Source organism: Mytilus californianus, unplaced genomic scaffold, assembly GCF_021869535.1.
Source record: "Mytilus californianus isolate M0D057914Y unplaced genomic scaffold, xbMytCali1.0.p SCAF_9, whole genome shotgun sequence".
Classification (NCBI taxonomy): Eukaryota; Metazoa; Mollusca; class Bivalvia; order Mytilida; family Mytilidae; genus Mytilus; species Mytilus californianus.
The window spans coordinates 70048321-70067757 of record NW_026262745.1 but is presented as its reverse complement, the minus strand read 5'-3'; the positions used below and the strand labels follow the sequence as shown (position 1 = coordinate 70067757).

Genomic DNA, 19437 nt, shown 5'->3' with positions numbered 1-19437 from the left:
TTGTACATATTTAAACGATGGCTCTTATTCTAAACAAGGTAAGAATATTTATTTTAATATTTTATTACTGCATGCTCCACTGTGACTTACTTTTAAAACTAAATGGTCCGTTAGTCTGTACCAATGAAGAAAGTTTAGCTTATACTTTAGTCAAGCACCTACGTCCCAAAATTGGTTTCCATTCTCTAACTTTAGTTTGCATCAACCAGATGTTATGAAACTTATACATAATGCTCATTACCACAAAATACAGATTGAGTTTGAATTTTGGTGGCGTCACTTTTACTATTCTAGAATTATGCCCCTTTACAAATGGAAAAATTGCTGAATTTTTCATTTCCGTTTCTCTAACTTTAGTTTGCCTCAACCAAATATTATGAAACTTATACTCGATGCTTATTGCCACAAAACACAGATCAAATTTGAATTTTCTTGGTGTCACTTTAACCGTCCTAGAGTTATGCCCCTATACAAATGGAAAAATGCTGAATTTTTCGTTTCCGTTCTCAAACTTAAAAAGTTAGCCTCAACCAAATGTTATGAAACTTATACACAATGCTTATGACCACAAAATACAGATCAAGAATGAATTTTGGTGGCGTCACTTTTACTATTCTTCAGTTATGTCCCTTTATAATGTTATATGATATGCAAGTGATGGCATCATCTGTGTCCCATGGACACATTCCCCATTTATTTTTAAGTTTCTATATTGATACTATGAATGACGCATAGTGTCTATCACTTAATACATTTTTTTAAGCAAGTTTGCTTGATTCTGAAGCAAAGAAACCCAACATTATTTATTGTAAGATAGAACCTGAGTAGCATGCATATGACCTGTTAAGAAGCAAATAGTTGTCTCTTTGGCAATCATACCACATCTCCTTATTTTTATACAACCTCGTATATTGGTATGACATTGGCGTTGTCGTCCTCCGAAGACACATTGGTTTTCGCACTCTAACTTAAGTTTAAGTGAATGGATCTCTATGAAATTTTACCATAAGGTTCAATACCACAAAAGGAAGGTTGGGATTGATTTTGGGGGTTATGGTACCAACAGTTAAGGAATTAGGGGCCAAAAATAAGCATTTTTGTAACTTCCAGACAGAACTTGTGTGTTAGTGTATGGATCTCTCTGACATTGTACCACAAGGTTCCATATCACAAAGGGAATGCTGGGATTGATTTTGGGGGTAATTGCCTCCAAATTTGAGGAATTATGGGCCAAAAAGTGGGGCAAAAAACAAGAATTTTTCTAGTTTCATGACAATAACTTGTGTGTAAGTGAATGGATCTTTATGAAATTGTACTACAAGGTTCCATATCACAAAGGGTAAGATGGAATTGAGTTTGGGGGTAATTGACCAAATTGTTTAGGAATAAGGGGCCAAAAAGGGGCAAAAAATAAGCATTTTTCTAGTTTCCAGACAATTACTTGTGTTCAAGTGTACTGAAATTGTACTGCAAGGTACCATACCACAAAGGAAAGGCTGGGATTGATTTTGGGGGTAATTGCCTCAAAATTTTAGGAATAAGGGGCCAAAAAGGGGCAAAAAAAAAGTATTTTTCTAGTTTCAGGACAATAACTTGTGTGTAAGTGTATGGATCTTTATGAAATTGTACTACAAGGTTCCATATCACATAGGGAAAGCTGGGTATGAGTTTGGAGGTACTGTGGATTAATTATTATTCGTTGGATACCAATTTTCGTGGATTTCGTGGGTACAGCTGAACCACGAAATCAAATGTTCAACGAATAACAAATTTTCTACAGGCTCGTATGCAGACTTCAGCAAAACCACGAAATTAAATATCCACGAACATGTAAGTTTTCCTGATTCCACGAAAATTTGTACCCACGAAAATAAATGAATCCACAGTAATTGCCCTAAACATTTAGGAATTTGGGGCCAAAAAGGGGCCAAAAAACAAGCATTTTTCTAGTTTCCAGACATTAACTTGTGTTCAAGTGTATGGACCTCTCTGAAATTGTACTGCAAGCTACCATACCACAAAGGGAAGGCTGGGATTAAGTTTGGGGGTGATGAATCATAAGGGGGTTCAAAAAATTGAGGGGGGATTTTTTTTTCCTTTTTTTTCTTTAAAATTTTCCATTTTAAATTGGTTATTTCTGATTTATATATAAAAGCAAATAATAATGATATGGTTTGAATAGGTAAATTAAATTTTTTTAAGTTCTTAGACCACATTCATTCTGTGTCAGAAACCTATGCTGTGTCAAATATTTAATTACAATCCAAATTCAGTGCTGTATCAAGCTTGAATGTTGTGTCCATACTTGCCCCAACTGTTCAGGGTTTGACCTCTGCGGTCGTATCAAGCTGTGCCCGGCGGAGGATTTTATTATAAAGGTGTTCAAATAAGTTTTTGTCATTTAGAAACAATGATATTTTCCACAGTATTAAAATTATTCCATCAAATATATACTTCTGACTAAAATTTCAAATTGACAGCAAATTTTCAGATAAAATTAAAATTTGTGTAGTTGACCACATTAACTTTCCTTTTGATTTGACCATTTTATAGGAGTTTTGGGATTTTGACCATATTTTGACCATCCTACCACAATGACACAATTTTATTTCTCATTTATACAGTGCAGTGGACATTTCGCTATGGCGTAGAAATTTTGTCTGAATCGATATGCGTGTCAGATCCTTTTATAGCTGACTATTCATTATGGGTTTTGCCCATTGTTGAAGGTCCCATGGTTACCTATAGTTTCTTACATTTACCCTTTTTGGTCTCTGTTTGATATTTGTCTCATAGCTACGCAATCATACCACAACTCCTTATTCCTTTGCAACAAAGTTTTCACACCAATTTGTATATTGATAAGAATTGACTGAATGATGACGTCTTGAGCTTAATGAACTTTTTTAGCATGTTTGCTGGATTCTGATGCAATGAAATCCAACCTTATTATTATGCCCCTGCTGTAGCGGAGGGGGCATTAAGTTTTACCCTTGTCTGTCCATACGTCCCATAGTTGGTTTCCGTTCTCTAACTTAAGTTTGCCTCAACCAAATTTAATGAAACTTCTACACAATGCTTATCACCACAAAACACAGATCAAGTTTAATTTTGGTGGCATCAATTTAACCGTTCTAGAGTTATGCCCCTTTACAAATGGAAAAATTGCTGAATTTTTTGTTTCCGTTCTCTAACTTAAGTTAGCCTCAACCAAATGTTATGGAACTTATACACAATGCTTATTACCACAAAATACAGATCAAGTTTGAATTTTGGTTATGTCACTTTTACTGTTCTAGAGTTATGCCCCTTTACAAATGGAAAAATTACTGAATTTTTGGTTTCAGTTTTCTAACTTAAGTTTGCCTCAACCAAATGTTATGAAACTTATACACAATACTTATTACCATAAAACTCAGATCAAGTACAAATTTGGGTAGCGTCAATTTTACTGTTCTTCAGTTATTTCCCCTTTATAACTTTATATGATATGCCAGCGGGGGCATCATGTGTCCCATGGACACATTTCCCATTTATTTATAATTGTAAAATAGAACGATTAACATGACCTGTTAAGAAACAAGTAAAGGTGTATAAATAATTTAACCTCATTCAGAAACAATAATATTTTCAACAGTTTGGTGACATATATTAATATTAATTGATGATACGTGTATATACATGTATCAAATACATAGAAACCAAATTATCACTATAATTGTGTGAAAACTTTGTATTTATGACTAAAGGTTCAAACTGACAGCTGGACTAAATGTCCAACTGACAGCTGCTTTTTCAGATATTTACACAGTTATAGTGATAAAATTAGTTTCTATATATATAGTATGTTTTCTCAAACTGAAATTAATGGCTTAAAAATATTCTCTGAATTTTCTAGGTTAGTTTTGACTTAACTTTAATGAGATTGTCCTTGGATGGTAGATTGCTGTAATCACTACATTATATGAAAAAAAAAAAAAAAATTTTGGGTTGGGATTATGAAACAAGAGGCTCTCAAGAGCCAGAATCGCTCACCTGTAATTTTTTGCTTAAATCTTTCATCAATGATTATATTTGATTATCAATATATATTAATGAGTGGCTTAAAAATGCCATTTAAATGTTCTGTGTATCTGTCATATTTTCTTCAAAAGCAAAAAAATGCATTTTACCCCTATGTTCCATTTTAGCCATAGTGGCTATGTTTCTTGACGTATAAGGAAATAAAATAAAAAATTTAAACAAGATACTCTGAAACTCATTCAGCCCAAGTTTGGCTGAAATTGATTCAGCAGTTTCAAAGGAGAAGATTTTTTAAAGTAAGCACACTAGATTAGATGAACAAATTGTGAAAAATAGTCTTTAAAGGACAATAACTCCTTAAGGGGTCAATTGACAATTTTGGTCATATAAAACTTATTTGTAGATCTTACTTTGCTGATCATTTTTGCTGTTTACAGTTTATCTTTATCTATAATATTCTAGATAATAACTGAAAACTGCAAAATTTCCTTAAAATCATCAATTCAGGGGCAATAACCTAAAAATCAGATACCTGATTTGGCTGATAGTTTCAGGGCAGGTAGACCTTGACCCTTTGAATACTTTAACTTCTTGTCTGATTTGCTCTAAATGCTTTGAGATATATGTCAAAAACTGCATTTTACCCTATGCTCTATTTTTAGCCATGGCGGCCATGTTTTCTGAGGAAACAGAAAATAAAACACAATCTTTATTCTAGATAACCTAAGAATCATTCAGCTTAAGTTTGCTTTAATTTGGTTTAGTAGTTTTGGAGGAGAAGATTTTTTAAAGTTAAAAAACATGATAAACAAATTGTGTAAAATTGTCCTTAAAGGGCAATAGCTCCTTAAGGGGTCAATTGCCTATTTTGGTCATATGAACTTATTTGTAGATCTTACTTTGCTGAACATTTTTGCTGTTTACAGTTTATCTTTATCTATAATAATATTCAAGATAATAACCAAAAACTGCAAAATTTCCTTAAAATTACAAATTTAGTGGCAGCAACCCAACAATGGGTTGTTAGATTCCTCTGAAAATTTCACGGCTGATAGAACTTGACCTAATGAACATTTTCACACATGTCAGATTTGCTCTAAATGCTTTAGTTTTTGAGATATAAGCCAAAAACTGCATTTTACCCATATGTTCTATTTTTAGCCATGGCGGCCATGTTTTTTGACGAAACAGAAATAAAACACAAACTTAATTTTAGATACCCTAAGGATCATTCAGCTTAAGTTTGGTTGGAATTGGTTCAGTAGTTTCAGAGGAGAAGATGATTGAAATAGTTTACACTGGACGGACAACGACGACGGACGCCAAGTGATGGCAAAAGTTCACAGTTCCTTTGGAACGGTGAGCTAAAAAGTAAAACAACAAAAATACAGAAAATTATTTTTTATACAGTATAAGCTTTTGTAGGAAATTGATGCACAACTAATCTGATGACTCAAGGTGATTTTTTAGAAACTTTTGTATTTGTTTAAGATACTAAGTTGGCTGTGATCGCACAAGTAAAAAAAAAGCCAAAAAAATGACCTACGTGTATATAGGACACTACCTTCTTGAATTATAAACCACATAATTAAAATCAATTATCAAGACAATTAAACCATGACGTTTTAAACCCACACTAAGATTTAGTTCCTATGCAGTATAAATTTCTCAATCTGAAATTAATCCCCATAAAAAATATTATAATCCTCATGAAATTAATTTGAGACAAAAAGCATACAGAATCTGCAGGATTGTTTAACTAACCTTGAAGTTTATTTTCATGTAAAAGCAGTAATAAAACACCATTGAAAATTAATTATTTTTTTGAAGATGAAAGAATGATAACAACAGAACTCTTTCTAATGCAAAATGTTTGATATAAGAATAAGAATATTTATTGAATCCAATTAAAGGGCCTGTTTCTGAGCATATACATATATATATATATATATATATATATATAGTACTAATTATACAGTAATTTTTATGTATCATCTAGGGGCATTATGTTTTTTGGTCTGCACATCTGTTTGTACGTCCGTCTGTTCGTCCGTCTGTCCAGCTTCAGGTTAAAGATTTTGGTCAAGGTAGTTTTTGATGAAGTTGAAGTCCAATCAACTTGAAACTTAGTACACATCCCTAAGATATGATCTTTCTAATTTTAATGCCAAATTAGAGTTTTGACCCCAATTTCACGGTCCACTGAACATAGATAATGATTGTGCGAGTTGGGCATACGTGTACTATGGACACATTCTTGTTAAGATGTAATATTTATTGATTCCAATTAAAGGGCCCGTTTCCAAGCACATACATATATAAGTAGTATTAAATATACAGCGATTTTTAAGATATATTACATTAAAAATAAATGATTAGATAACTATACACCATACCAGATGGTGTTTGAAAATAAATAAAATAGAATATTAACTCTCTCTAGTACATAAAAATATTTACCAAATCACTACTACATGTATATTTACTTTCTGGAATGCAAATTTTTCTCTTATTTCAAAACAAGTACTAATAAATCTTGACACTGACATATTAACATTTTCAGACTGACAGGACATCAACCAAATAAACTGTTCGTTCTTTGAAATATAAGGGAAGATTTTACATTGAATGCATGCTTCATTAAGAATAAAATTCCTTTCCTCTTCGTATGCAATGCATTCCATTAAAAAATGAATATATATGTATATGTGACTTTTAGATGATGAACTGCAATACAGTGCTGTTTCTGTGTTGTTGGGTTATGTCCTTTCATTTTTCCATTGCTGAAAATTCATATATATTTATTTTGAAATAGTTTCTTGCGATATTTCCTTAATTTATCAAAAAGTAATGAACGTAAATGACGGTTGTTTGTTAAAAGATTAATTCAAATAAATAAAATTTGTCAATAGCCTCATGTACAAATGAATTTTCATTGTGAATGCATTTTATTTCCGTTGAATAAACAGGCCTTTCATTAACACGAAGACACAATAGTTAAATCATTTGTATCGCAGTGAAAGCATGGATTTTAATAAGGACATTGTTAAAGGATAAACTTTAATCATTCGGGGATGTCGCTATAATTATGAAATGTAGGCTGGCAATTTAAAATAATCAAATTTCAACAGCGGTAGGGGGTAACATTATTATTACGCTGTTACCCCCTGTGATTTACAATTTTAATATATACATTCAATTGTAGTTGCTAATTATCACGGCTTTTAGTGTGCATTCGTCTGTAGCTATTAAAAGATTGCAATTAAATGACCTATCCGAATATCATGAAATATACGAATCATATTAATCGATATCAGGTATTTTGCACGATTTTATGTCAAATGACACACACTTGAATGAGTGCCCTCTGACTTAATAAAGTAATTTAATTAATTGTTAATACATCTTTTAATAAAGGTCTGATTTGTTGAAACATCGTAACAATATCTTCGCCAAACTACAGGGGATATGTTTATACTTACCACAAACACTGCTTCAGGGTAAAGGTGTTATTCTTTAATGCAAAAATAGATGCTGGGAAGAGCAAGGAACTTTATTGAATGATATACATGTTTTTTGTTACGAAAACTTGATGCTGTGAAAAGTGAGGAAACTTTAATATCATGTGACTTATTTTTCGTTACAGGATTTATTAGCACCTTCTGTGTAGTATAAAAGATGGCATACTGTGAAACAATAGTCCGTCTGCTGTTGTGCTTGGGAAGATGAAATCAGAGGTAAAGTTAACTAATTAAGGGATTTTTTTTCCCTTTTTTTTTTTGACTTATTATTATTATTGAGACTAATAGGACAGATCCTTCTCATAATTTTTTTTCTGACTTATATCTGTTTTATGATCTGATATTTTAGGAAAACTTGCTTTATTAATTGTTGATGTTTTTCTATTGGATGTTATTTCCTTTTATATATTTTTGGTTGTTTTGTTTTTTTAAAAAAAGTGTAGCAATAAAATGGTTCATTTTTTATTGTTAAAAATGAAATATATAAACTGAAAACAAGTTGCAAAACTTTTTAAAATATTTTCTGCTTCGTAAAATTAATTAATAAACTTCTATTGAATTTTGTTAATAACTTTTTGATTAATTGAAAAGTTTTAAGCATAATTTGTCATTTAAACATCAGAATTTTTACCTTTTCTCTTAAAGTCCTCAATTGCTATTTCATATATTATAAAAAAAAAATAACACTTAAAGTTATAGTGCAAAGATAAATGAAATTTTTTTTTTTAAAATCACAATTTAAATTGTGCATTTAATATTGCCCATACTGTAATAACAGATATTTTTTATGATGTTTTTATTATTGCAAATATTGTGGCAAGAATATAGGTTTCACAAAATAAGAACTGGTATTTAATTTTTGATAGCATTATTTGTATATAGCTATTCCTGAAATTGTAATGATTAATCTCCGATTTTTTGTTCATTGTATTACAATCACAATAATAAATGTATGTACAAATTTATAAATTTAGTATTCAACAATACTTTCTCTGCTTTAGGGGTATAACACCACCAACAAAGACATTTCCTGCTTATGAAGGATGTATCAAGCATGCAAACTGTCGTTAAATGATGGGGACATTTAATCCAGTTTTTATGATAAATTAAGAAAGTTCCACACTCTGTTTATGTTAAAGAACCATAATTATAATAAGGTGAAAAAACACAATTTTTGCTCTGGAAGAGCACATATTTTAAGAAAAAAGTTACTTAAGAATTTATGAAAACAGAAACGTAATAAGTTAGGGTTGATATATAAACCTTGTAAATGTATTGAAAATTTTTAAAAATTGCATTATATAGAAATTGAAAGTATTTTTTAAAACTTTGAATAAAGGTTTTAATTAAATGTAAATATTTGATGATGCAGTTTGACAGTTATATCAATAAAGCGACATCATAAGAAAGCATTATCAGGTTAAGAAAATATTTGGCTAATTTAAGGAACATTTCATATTATCATAGAGCACATGGATCACAATTTATTTTCCTGCTTGAAAATCTTTTCGTACAATATCTGTATTATATACTATACACAAGTATTTAAAAGGGTACAATTTATGGGTTTGTCTCTCAAATTATTTTTTTTGCAGATTTATTTTCTTGCTTTCAAGTTATTTTCTCTAAAGGTGAAAATGATATTATATTTTAAATTTTTATGGATTATATCTATTGGAATATATCCACAAAAGAACAAAATCACACCCCCGAATTGGAATTCTGCTTTCACGTATAGTTTTTCAGCTATTTTGAATCAGATAGACAAAAGTTTGTAATTTTTCTGTTATTTTCAAAGCTATCTCAAAAAAAGAAATGTTTAAACTTACATACATTGTTTATGATTCAAGATTGAATTTTGCAAATTAAATGACAGAATATAGATAATAAGGCTGTTAGCTTGTAAACTCACAAAAATTTGATAGTGATGAAAATCCTAAAATGTGTTATTTCTCTGGAGAAATATTAAGAATTGAATTATTATTATTACATGATAAAATATTTAAAATCAAAATAAGGACAGAATTAGTTAAGTACACATGTACTTAAATTCAAAAATGTATTAATCGTCATTTAAATATTAATGTCAGGAAATTTTGTGTTATTAAATGTACTATAAAGTTCTTTCAGTTGATTAATGTTAATGCAAATTTTAAGTTGTAAGATTAACATTTACTTTTTTGTTGTTTTGTCAAATATTGTGGTGAACATATGTATTTGTAAAGTAGAACTGTTATGATGAATGCAATGTTTAAACTTGTCAAAATTGTATTCTTGTTGAGATAATTTTTTTATTAAGAAACATAATATATTTTTTATAAATCCGAATTTATTAAAATTCTGGTTTTTTCTATGCTATTGCAATTTTTACTCTGAACATACATCCATATCAATTCATGCTTTTTATACCCCCTATATACTGTTTTACCTCTGTCTGTCCTTCCGTCAGTCCATCCGTCAGTCCATCCGTCAGTACGTCAGTCCATCCGTCAGTACGTCAGTCCATCCGTCCGTATTATGAATATTTTCGTCGCATTTTTCTCGGGAACCACTTGACAAGGATTTCTGAAATTTGGTTTCAGGGTTTATATAAGTAAGTTACACTGTGTGATGTGTTTTCAGATTCATCACTCAACAACTTCCTGTTTACCGAAAACACTTGTATTATTTTACACATGATAGCCAAGTTAAAAATTTTCGTCACATTTTTCTCAGGAACTACTTGACAAGGATTTCTGTAATTTGGTTTCAGGGTTTATATAAGTCAGCTGTGATGCGTTTTCAGATTCATCACTCAACACATTCCTGTTTACCGAAATATTTTGGCGGGGGTATCATCAGTGAGCAGTAGCTCACAGTTTTACTTGTCTCATACTGTTATGACATTGTTACACTAAATCCATTGGATGTGTACTGATTGATACTTTAATCCTGGAAAACATTATTTATTAAGTCTCCCAAACGAAGTTTGGGAAGACTTATTGTTTTTGCTCAGTTCTTATTATTATTATTCTTCTTCTTCTTCTTCTTCTTCTTTTTCTTCTTCTTCTTCTTCTTCTTCTTCCGCCGCTTTTAAATTTGAACTTGTCCGCACCTGTTCTCCAAAACCGCTTGTCAGATTAACTTAGGGTTTCATGATATGTTAGACTAACATGTCTAGTGGTGCAATCAGGGTTTTGTTTGTGCAATGGGGTTTATAAAGGGGTACTTTGAGGGGCAAAAAGAAAAGAGGGTTTTACTATAGAACCCTATGGGATTTTATTTTTTTAAATTTTCAAATGATTATAAATTGAAAACCGTTTGTGATAGACACAATCTTTTTAATTGAAAATGTTCTAAATGATAAAGCCCATTAAATGAAATACAGGGTTAGTCCCCAGGGGTCACCCCCACCCCCTGCCATTTAAGAAAGTTCTAATACCTTTGTAAGTGGTAAAGATCCCCACCCCTAAACCATATATATTCTGGTTTGTCATGCTAAGATGGTTTGAATGATATACAGGGTTAGTCCCCAGGGGTCATTCCGACCCCCTGCCATTTGAGAAAGTTCTAATATCTTGTAAATGGTCGAGATCCCCACCCCTAAACCATATATATTCTGGTTTGTCATGATAAAGCACATCAAATGAAATACAGGGTTAGTCCCCAGGGGTCACCCCCACCCCCTGCCATTTAAGAAAGTTCTAATATCTTCTAAGTGGTCAAGATCCCCACCCTAAACCATATATATTCTGGTTTGTCATGCGAAGATGGTTTGAATGATATACAGGGTTAGTCCCCAGGGGTCATCCCGACCCCCTGCCATTTGAGAAAGTTCTAATATCTTGTAAATGGTTGAGATCCCCACCCCTAAACCATATATATTCCTATTTGTCATGTCTCGAACATTTGAATGACGTATACGGTCAGTCCCCAGGGGTTCCCCCCACCCCCAATGTTCTAATATCTTGTAAATGGTTGAGATCCCCACCCTTAAACCATATATATTCCTGTTCATCATGTAATGAACATTTGAATGACGTATAGGGCCAGTCCCCAGGGGTTCCTCCCCACCCCCAATGTTCTAGTATCTTGTAAATGGTCGAGATCCTCACCCCTAAACCATATATATTCTGGTTTGTTATGCCAAGATGATTTGAATGATATACAAGGTTAGTCCCCAGGCATCACTAATGCATATAACTTTACTGAACCAAACCAATTTTCACTGGACGTTGCCCAATGTCAGGCGACCCTGGGAATTACGAATTATGGGAGCTTCGTTTGGGAGACTTCGTAACAGCATCCTGTTACAATCATTTCTTGTTTATTATATGTTATTGTTCTTTAGTTACTTACATCTGCATCATTTGGTACCTTATGGACAGTTGTATCATTGGAAACCATACAACATCTCCTTATTTTTATATTGCTTAAATTTGAAAAAAAAATCTATGTCACCTTTTTAGTCATAAAATATCTGTTACATGGAAATGACTGCTTATTACTGTTGACAGCTGCTAGTATAACTTATAATCTTTCGCCCCTCTTTTAAAATCAGTAAACATTGTTTCAGTTAAAAAAATTTTACTAAATCTCATAATTTCTTGAAAATCAAAGGATTTAACGTAACTTTTGTTATTGACAATTTCATTGGCACTGTTATTTGGCAGTTATTTTCCATCACAAGTGTAAATATTTGTTTTTCGTTCAGTGAGTATTTTTATTAAAGTCTGTTAAGATTCATTCAACTTGTTTGTTAAATTGATTTGTAAACTTTCACTTATATATTATACATTTTTGTTGAGCCTACGACTTCTGTCGCAAAAGCGAGACATAGGGATCCTACATTCCGTCGGCGGCGGCGATGTCCACAAATATTCACTCTATGGTTAAAGTTTTTCAAATTTTAATAACTTTCTTAAACTATCCTGCATTTCAACCAAACTTGAACAGAAGCTTGTTTATTATCATAAGATAGTATCCAGAAGTAAATTTTGTTGAAAAAAAAAAATCCTGTTTATCCATATTTTACTCATAAATGGACTTAGTTTTTCTGCAAGTTAACATTAAATTCACTCTGTGGTTAAAGTTTTTCAAATTTTAATAACTTTCTTAAACTATCCTAGATTTGTACCAAACTTGGATAGAAGCTTGTTTATGATCAAAAGCTAGTATCTAGAAGGAAATTTTGTAAAAATGTATTTCCTGTTTTTCCGTATATATTACTTATAAATGGACTTAGTTTTATGCCAGTTAACATTACGTACAGTCTGCAGTTAAAGTTTTTAAAACATTTATTAGATTCATAAACCTTCTTGGATTTTTACCAAACTTGAACAGAACTTCTTACAATCAAAAGATAGTATCTAGAGGAAAATTTTTAATAATTTTTTCCCCATTTTTGTTGAGCCTGCGACTAACAGCAAAAGTAGGCGAGACACTGAGTTCCACGGAACTCTTACAAATTTTTTTATCTTGGTGGTCACAATGGCCACCAAGACTACCAATCTGATCCTGCCTCATTTATGTGCACACTTGCCTCCTTTTTTCAGATTGACACAATAGAACGGTGCTGAAATAAAAGTAGCGGAAGGGTTTCTCAGACAGACAGGCAGAACAATAATAATATGCTCTATATAAGCCTCCTTTCTGCAGAACACCACCATGAGATATTTATTTATTTACAACTTTATTTGACTGCGGGTGATTTAGTCATTGACTTAATTGTGTAGAAACATGTTTATTAATAAAGACCAATTATGTTGAACTTGGGGATTATTTGATTTCTGGAAGCTTTCAAATATATAAGCAATGAAAATTATAACTTTTGATTTTTTTTTCCAGGTCATATTGAGTACCTTAGCAAGGAAGAAGCTGTATGTTAAACACCATTTTACTAATCAGTTTCAACAGGAAGTGACATCATCAATGATGATTGACTCTGGGTCACCTGATCACATACAACTTAGCCATCAAGGTATGAATGAATCTGTATACAGTAAGGTCAAAAATCATTGCATGATTTTCTTAATGTGGTTGTTGGACAATTGATACAAATACAAGTTTGATTATTGCAAATTTTGGAAATGCTTCGTACAAATCAAAATTTTAATTTGTGACGTTTTTTTTTTAGCTGCACCTATATCGTTGCAATTTTCACATTAATAAAAACATCACAAAAATTTCTACAAACAAAATGAGTATCATTTAGAGACATAACATACAGTAGCATGGGCAGATAAAAATGTATCAAATTGTTATTTTTTTCCCGCCAATATTCAACTTCATGTCAGCAAACTTTCCTTATCAACAGCCTTCAATTCAATGCCACTCTTTTTCTTCTTTGTATAAGTTTCCTATGGACAGGAACACCGCTAATAATATAAAAGTATTAGGGTAATTTTGTAGAGAAAAGCAATCGTTTTTTTTTTTAAATTTCTGGTTCATTTTTGTTGTTGTTGTATTGTGTACAGTAAAATTAAAAATTTTCCTTAATTTCAAAATAAAGAAACAATAGGGAAAATATCCCCTTTGAGGGAGACAACATTCAACAAGCTGTTGACAATAATCAGGAGGTGATAAACAATAGAATGAAAGTGTTAACAGATTACAATTCAAGGAAAACAAATAAATATATAAAGCCAAGGATAAGACACATGCCTAGATAACCTTAAAGAAATTTCTTCCTTGGAGAGATTTTGGTAGACTTTTTCAGATTATTTTAACATATGTTGTTATTTGTTCAGCCATTTTGTCTGGTATTTTTGACCCTATTATTTATTATTATTATTATTTTATTATTATTATTATTATTATAAATGATTGTGAAAAGTGCTGAGCTGTTTACTTGTACCGATTGTCGGTATTTTACACAGGGTTTCTAGTTAAGGTTAGCAGATGTAAATCTACAGTTTCCATTCTATATGGAAAATAAACGTGTTTTTTTATAAAATTGGTTTTGAATTAGACGCTCAGGTTATAAATGACTTGTCTTCTGTGTAGGTTAGAAGGATAAAAGAGAAAATGAAGAAGGAACGTGGCCGAAAGGTTCCAAATAGTGGTTTGATTACTACAATAATTTATAATGTGTTCCCTATTGAAATTTCTACACAAGATGGTATTTTTTGGGTTAATGTTCTTTCATGTTTATGCAATAAATTTCTGTATAGGTCTGGTCTGGGCAATGTACAAGATATTGTCAACCAACTTATTTTTGCATATGTTTTATTATGCGCTCAGCCCTTTCAACATTTTTTAGACAGCTTTAAGCCACATTTTTCCATATTTTCACCCCTGACATATTCATGTTTTCCTACATTCACTATAGAGCTTTTTCATTGTTGAAGGTCGTACAGTGACCTATAGTTCTATGTCATTTGGTCTTTGGTGGAGAGTTGTCTCATTAGTAATCATACCACATCTTATTATTTTTAAATTGTTTAATGTTTTTGTAATTTAATTTTTTTTCTTTATATTTTTAGGAAATTCTTCACTATTAATACATAATCAAAGAGATTTCTCACAAGAAGTTAATGAGGAAAAATCGCCTTTGATCTCCAGCAGTCGTACTCCCAGTCACTCGCCAGATCGTGTTCAGATGGTACCAATAGAAGCTGAGCCCATGTCACTGGAAGTTTTGAAGGGTTCCATAACAGAAATGCGTCCATCGTTCCAAAGTGTGATCACTTGTGGACAAGGACTATGTGGAAACTCTCCACCTTTACAGAATGGGACTTGTGGAGAAATGTTTCCACGCACAAGTTTTATGGGTAGTGTAGGACTTAACTTGTGTACACCATCCAGCATGGATTCCCCAATTATCTCCCCTGTTTCAGTTCCTGTGATGAATGATATTACACAAGAGCATAATATGCAGGTAATGATTATACTCGAAATATGATTATAATGACTTTTATTACTATTTTGTTAAATTTTGGTTTGATATTTCTATGTAATAATCTTCCATCTCAAACTACTCCACCTCGAATGATTTTTCTCAGTCAAGAAGAGTGAGAACATGGATGTTATAAGCTAATGTCATTGACCATGCCATGGAAAATAGTGATTAATTGATAATAAATGGTCTTTTACCTCCAGGAAGTTTCTAAGCTATATTTCAGTTCAATGTTATCCCCCTTCAAAAAGATTGAAAATGAGATACTCTCTCTCATTTACATAACCATGGATAATTTGTAAAACAAGTAAAAAAAAAAATGCAAATTAAGACATTCAGCAGTTCAAACAATGAAACTTGCCCATAGTTGTTATGCCACATCATCACCAAAGGGGGCATTAAGTATTAACCTTGTCTGCCATCCATACGTCCGTATGTACATCCCAAAATTGGTTTCTGTTCTATAACTTTAGTTTGCCTCTACCAAATGTTATGAAACTTATACACAATGCTTATTACCACAAAACACAGATCAAGTTAGAATTTGGGTGGCATCACTTTTACTGTTCTCGAGTTATGCCCCTTTATAACGTTATATGCAAGCAGGGACATCATGGACACATTATTCAATTATTTATATTCTGAAACAGTGAATTAACAATTACTGAAGTTGAATTTCTGAATTGATGTATGATTCCATTTTATGGACTTTTAATTATTTTTTTCTATTTCAGTGTTCTCCGTCCCCTCCAAGTCAGAATTCAGAATCTGGCTCATTTGCAAGTCCCAAAGAATTGTCGCCACAGATAATGTTTGACTGTCACTGGCTGAAATGTGATCAAAGCTTCTCTAATATGGACGACTTGGTGACCCATGTTAATGACAATCATGTCAAGGTTGAGCGACCAGATGTTGATTACCAGTGTAAATGGGATGGCTGTCCTCGTAAAGGCAAAGGGTTCAATGCCAGGTATTTCTAAAATGTTTTAAACCAGTCTAATGAGAATCTCTGCTCCTTTATCTACCCTTAGTTATCAAAAGGGAGATAATAGTTAATTTTTACTTTAACCAGTAATTGGTTGGTTGTCTCCCCTTGATTTCACATTATGTTTAGGTTTTCAAAAGGGAGTTAATCGATGGCAGTAATTGGTTAGTTGTCTCACCTTGATTTCTTTTATGGTTATATTTGATTTGTTGATTGACAGCTGCTTAAAATTAACTTGGAATTATTATACCCCATTATGTTTTTGACCCGTCTGTCCGTCAGTCCTGTTCTTGTCATTGCAACTCCTCTGAAACCGACAACAGAATTTCATGAAACTTAGGTAGATAATAAGGACATACTATGTAGATGTGCATATCGACAGGAAATTATGATTCAAATTTTTTTCTAGGAGTTATGCCCCTTTAACTTAGAATTTTGGCCAAAATATACTACTGCAACAGTTTGTCATCACAACTCCTCTGAAACCGACAACAGAATTTCATGAAACTTAGTAGATAATAAGGACATACTATGTAGATGTGCATATCGACAGGAAATTATGATTCAAATTTTTTTCTAGGAGTTATGCCCCTTTAACTTAGAATTTTGGCCAAAATATACTACTGCAACAGTTTGTCATCACAACTCCTCTGAAACCACACAACAGAATTTCATGCAACTTTGTAGATAATAAGGACATACTATGTAGATGTGCATATAGACAGGAAATTACGATTCATTTTTTTTTCTAGGAGTTATGCTCCTTTAACTTAGAATTTTGGTCAAAATATACTACTGCAACAGTTTGTCATCGCAACTCGTCTGAAGCCACACAACAGAATTTCATGAAACTTTGTATATAATAAGGACATACTATGTAGAAGTGCATATCGACAGGAAATTACTATTGAATTTTTTTCTAGGAGTTATGCCCCTTTGAACTTAGAATTTTGGCCTAAGTATACTACTGCAACAGTTTGTAATCGCAACTCCTCTGAAACCACACAACAGAATTTCATGAAATTTTGTATTTAATGAGGACATAATATGTTAATGTGCATATCCACAAAACTTTTTTTATCAGTTGACTTTTGTAGAGTTATGAGTCTTTCAACTTAGGAATCTGGTGAGATTTTGTTTGTCCAGTGACAATTTAGGGGTGTGGGGTATGTGAGCGTGCTCACAAAGGTTCTTTAATTGCATGAAAATTCAAGATGATAACATGTTAATGTGAGACTATGATACCATTCTTTACATTACAAGTTGGATTCTTAGAAAATGCACAAAACTATACCATATAACAACTTTTAGGCTATTTATCCCTTAACTTAACTTCTCATCTGAGAAAAGTGTCTTCATTGAAAACATAATATATTGTGTATTCTTCCAGGTATAAAATGCTGATCCACATCAGAACCCATACAAACGAGAAACCACACAGCTGTAAACTGTGTGGTAAATGTTTCTCCCGACTGGAGAACTTAAAAATACACTACAGATCACATACAGGTATTTATTTTGTTAATGTTAGCATGAGTGCATAACTTAAATAGTCACAGCAGAACACCTACAGAAAATCTTTCTGCAAATGTTTTTCTCAGTTGAAAAACTCAGAAAATCACTTCAAAACACATACATTAAACAAAGCTATTTATCCACAATTAATGCACATAACAGCTATTTCCAAAAAAATTGGACATAAAAAAAGAAAGTACATGCCACACAAGCATACAAAACAGTTGGTTGCCGATAAAGGAGGGGCCTGATGGGGGGGGGGGGTCTCATCACAATTCACGAGTTGATTTTTTTGTCAATCACGATTCACAGAAAATAAATTTCCATGATCACGGATCACGAAAATATAAAAAGAGTAATAAATCTGTAGAAAAACGGATCACGATAGCGAAAATGCGCCGATCACGAAGAACGAAAATAACCCATCAGGCCCCTCATAAAGCCTTAACCTCTTTTTCACTACCCAGTATTCAGGTTACTTGTTTGTCTGAAAATTGGTATTAAGCTATAGTGTGATGCAGTGAAAACACATCACCTGGTATAGCATGCTCAAATGAAGCTTGATAGTAAATTTCAGGAAATTCTGATGCCAAGTTTCTGAGAAAAATGTGACAATAATTTCATACAAAGTCATTTATTGTAAAAATATATTTTAAGTAATGACTGTAATATTTTGTCTGTCTATGAAGAAATAACATTAAAAATGTTATTTCGAATAGACAGAAAAAATATTACAGTCATTTCTTATAATTTAATTCTAAAATCCATTTTAAACCGGAGTAAACCATGAAAAAACGTTGATGACGTCACGGTCACATGACAAAATTATGTCTATGAGCTGATAAACAAAACAACGTCAGCCAATCAGAAGACGCGTTACATCCAAAATTAAATTATATTGGTATTGAATAGGAAGTTAAAGAACAATAAATGTGAAAAGGCTTCATATGGTATAGCATGCTAAAATGAAGCTTGTTTCCAAATTTCAGGACGATCTTTTTTGTAGTTTGTGATAAAAATGGGACGAAAGTTGCCATTCCTTACTGTTAAAGCTGTAGCAGTAGTGTCATTGTTAACACCTTTGGTGCTATAAATTTATTATCAAGTGTTAAATATTGACATAAACTGGAACTTCCTGATTCTATAAATGAAGAAAAAACCAATTTACATCTTTTTGACCGTTCAGGAATTACATTGACATTTAACCATGATTTTTTTCCGAATTGAGAAAACATCATCATTAATGTTTAAATATTTTCACCTGCAGCTGAGGAGTGGATTATGACATCTTTAAACGGTTAAATTGGCTGGTAGTAAAAATTTCTATGAATCTGAACAGAAATAGATAAGTTTGATATTAAAAATATTGAAAATTAAATTTAAAAGGTCTTTAATAGACCATGTTTATTTCAGTTTAAAGGAATAGATTATAAAAATTCAAGAGACATGCTTTATTAGAGATTTTTAGAGAATTATAACAATGTTAATTTAAAAATATTGAGGATTTACATACACAG

The 19437-nt window shown here is 32.0% G+C and overlaps 1 protein-coding gene and 1 long non-coding RNA gene across 4 annotated transcripts in view; both read left to right on the top strand.

The window, feature by feature from the left end:
* Positions 1 to 19437, top strand: part of LOC127715199 (uncharacterized) — a 507760-nt gene that overhangs the window by 251766 nt on the left and 236557 nt on the right. The window lies entirely within an intron of this gene.
* Positions 1 to 19437, top strand: part of LOC127715171 (zinc finger protein GLIS2-like) — a 78738-nt gene that overhangs the window by 52061 nt on the left and 7240 nt on the right. For 2 of the 3 annotated variants that reach the window (XM_052221209.1, XM_052221208.1), the window contains exons 4-8: positions 7670 to 7760; positions 13371 to 13503; positions 15008 to 15402; positions 16155 to 16390; positions 17796 to 17914. In XM_052221209.1, the coding sequence (XP_052077169.1) occupies positions 7749 to 7760; positions 13371 to 13503; positions 15008 to 15402; positions 16155 to 16390; positions 17796 to 17914 (895 nt within the window). In that variant the 5' untranslated portion in view covers positions 7670 to 7748. Of the gene's footprint in view, positions 1 to 7449; positions 7524 to 7669; positions 7761 to 13370; positions 13504 to 15007; positions 15403 to 16154; positions 16391 to 17795; positions 17915 to 19437 lie in introns of those variants that run through there. The other variant, XM_052221210.1, reaches the window with a different exon arrangement.